This window comes from Girardinichthys multiradiatus, chromosome 7 (assembly GCF_021462225.1).
Source record: "Girardinichthys multiradiatus isolate DD_20200921_A chromosome 7, DD_fGirMul_XY1, whole genome shotgun sequence".
Classification (NCBI taxonomy): domain Eukaryota; kingdom Metazoa; phylum Chordata; class Actinopteri; order Cyprinodontiformes; family Goodeidae; genus Girardinichthys; species Girardinichthys multiradiatus.
The window spans coordinates 4,407,335-4,409,290 of NC_061800.1; the positions used below are offsets into that span (position 1 = coordinate 4,407,335).

Consider the following 1,956-nt stretch of genomic DNA (forward strand, 5'->3'; position numbering starts at 1 on the left):
AATAAACAGGTGGTCTTCTGAAGCCTGCGAGAACACCACCTGATTTGCCTTGTTTGCCACAGTCGCCTGTAAACAAGAACTTTTCAACAATATTCTAATTGAATGGGTTTGGAAATACTAAAAGTACAACAGGAATGAATTAAGAAACTATGAGGGAAAAATATAGAACATAAACAGGGAAATGAAGAAAACAGAGATATAACAGAAACCCAAAAACTCAAACACCTAAATATTGTGACTGATAGTTTGATATGGTAACAATCTGGTGAAAGAGGTTACACAGTTTTACTCAATGAACATAAGTTGTCTTCATTGCTAAAGGACTACAGATACGAAGCCAGGGTAACACAGTGGAAGTGGTTTTATGAGTTTTAAATTTCTTCTTAAAGAATATCTACCTCTGACCTATTAAGAAAATCATGTTTTTCTCTGAGAAAGATCTTACATTGCAGGTAATGTTTTGGAGCTGACAAAATGTCAAATTAAAGTATCTGAGATGTAAAAAGGAAAGTTAATTAACACATTTGCATATGAGAATTAGGGTTGTTTTGTACCTGGAAATGAAACATACACTGGATAGGCCGTTATATAGGGCATTCACTCAACGTTCCTGATCTATAAGGTAGTGAAACCAGATTTAGTATTTTTATGTATTTTGGAATTGCATTTTTATCACGTTTGAAGATACCGATTTGAGGATTTACCTGGATAAAATATCAACTTTATTTGGAATTCTGACACTTGTTTAATGACAAAGTCTGGGTTTTGACTCATGATTAAATCCACCCTCTTTGCATCTTCTACAGGAATCACAAGAAGCATTGCAGGAAAATTACAAAAGATAGTGAACATCTTTATTGAAATTTAGTGGTACGAATCCATGATCCTCCTCATGCTCATGAACCTCGTGCCTCCAAATCCCATCTCTCTGAAGCTCCTGTACTCTCCAGGCCTCAGGTACATCATTCTGCCTTTGTAGTGGGGCTGCTCATACATCAGCCAGTGACCGTCCATCACGTGGCACGACATGCAGTTGGACATGCGGTAGCGGTCCATGATGTTGTCACAATCATCCATACACTCATGCATCTGACCACCAAAGTTCTCCCTCTCATAGATTCTCATCCTGTAAGATCCCCTGTACTATAAAAAAATTGGAAAAATAAGATTAGATCAGGCTTTGCTTTTAAGTGTAAAAATCTATGTGCAAAGGAGATGTAGTACCATGGGGATCATACGGCAGGACCTGATGCAGTCAGACATGCCCATCATGCTCATGTAGTCAGCATACTCGCCCCTTCTCATGAAATACTGGTTTCCCATGTAGTTGGGGCGGTCGTAGACCATGAAACAGCCACTCTCCACCCTGCAGGAGTGACACCTGCTCAGGTAGGAGGTGAGCTCGGCGCAGTCGCTGCTGGTCTCATAGTAGCGACCCTGGAAGTTCCTGTCCTCGTAGAAGATGATCTGATAGGACAACAATAATAAATTGAAATCTCTTTAGAAAAATACAAAGATGAAATTGGCTTCCTAATATTTCATTTAATATATCGATGCTCTTCACGATGAACCTACCTTGCCCATGATCACAGTTTTCAGCTTGTTCCTTTAGGACTGAACTGTAGCTGATGCATGCTCCTGGCAGTGGCTACTGTTACTTTTATACTTGCTGAAAACAAAAATGTATGATGGGCTTCTATTGTATAAACTCCAGACTCAGCAACAAAACTACGGAGCAGCCAGTGCACTAAAGGGTCATTATCCAGCATAATGCTATTCTACTGGAAATGCGTGCACTGCATACATTCAGCATTGTTGTGAACATGAATAAAAAAACGAGAAGCTTCTAAACCTAATGTGACAGCCAAGTTCAGTGATTGGAAAATGTTATTTGACAAATCCAATAGTTTTACTACAGAATACATTCATATGAACAGGATTTTAAGTCAACTAGAT

At 39.0% G+C, this 1,956-nt stretch overlaps 1 protein-coding gene across 1 annotated transcript; it reads right to left on the reverse strand.

The window, feature by feature from the left end:
* Positions 1-832: 832 nt before the first annotated feature.
* On the reverse strand, positions 833-1,649 carry LOC124871496 (gamma-crystallin M3-like). Its single transcript, XM_047370842.1, has 3 exons — positions 1,576-1,649; positions 1,225-1,467; positions 833-1,143 (listed from the first exon to the last, which is right to left on the reverse strand). Exons 1-3 carry the CDS (start codon positions 1,582-1,584, stop codon positions 865-867), a joined length of 531 nt encoding a protein of 176 aa, XP_047226798.1. The 5' UTR covers positions 1,585-1,649; the 3' UTR covers positions 833-864.
* Positions 1,650-1,956: the final 307 nt, after the last annotated feature.

Bases quoted from the DNA above. Each gene is read 5' to 3' on its own strand.
- LOC124871496 (XM_047370842.1), bottom strand. The intron at 1,144-1,224 runs GTACTACATCTC...ATTTTTTTATAG, and splicing joins CCTGCCGTATGATCCCCATG to TACAGGGGATCTTACAGGAT.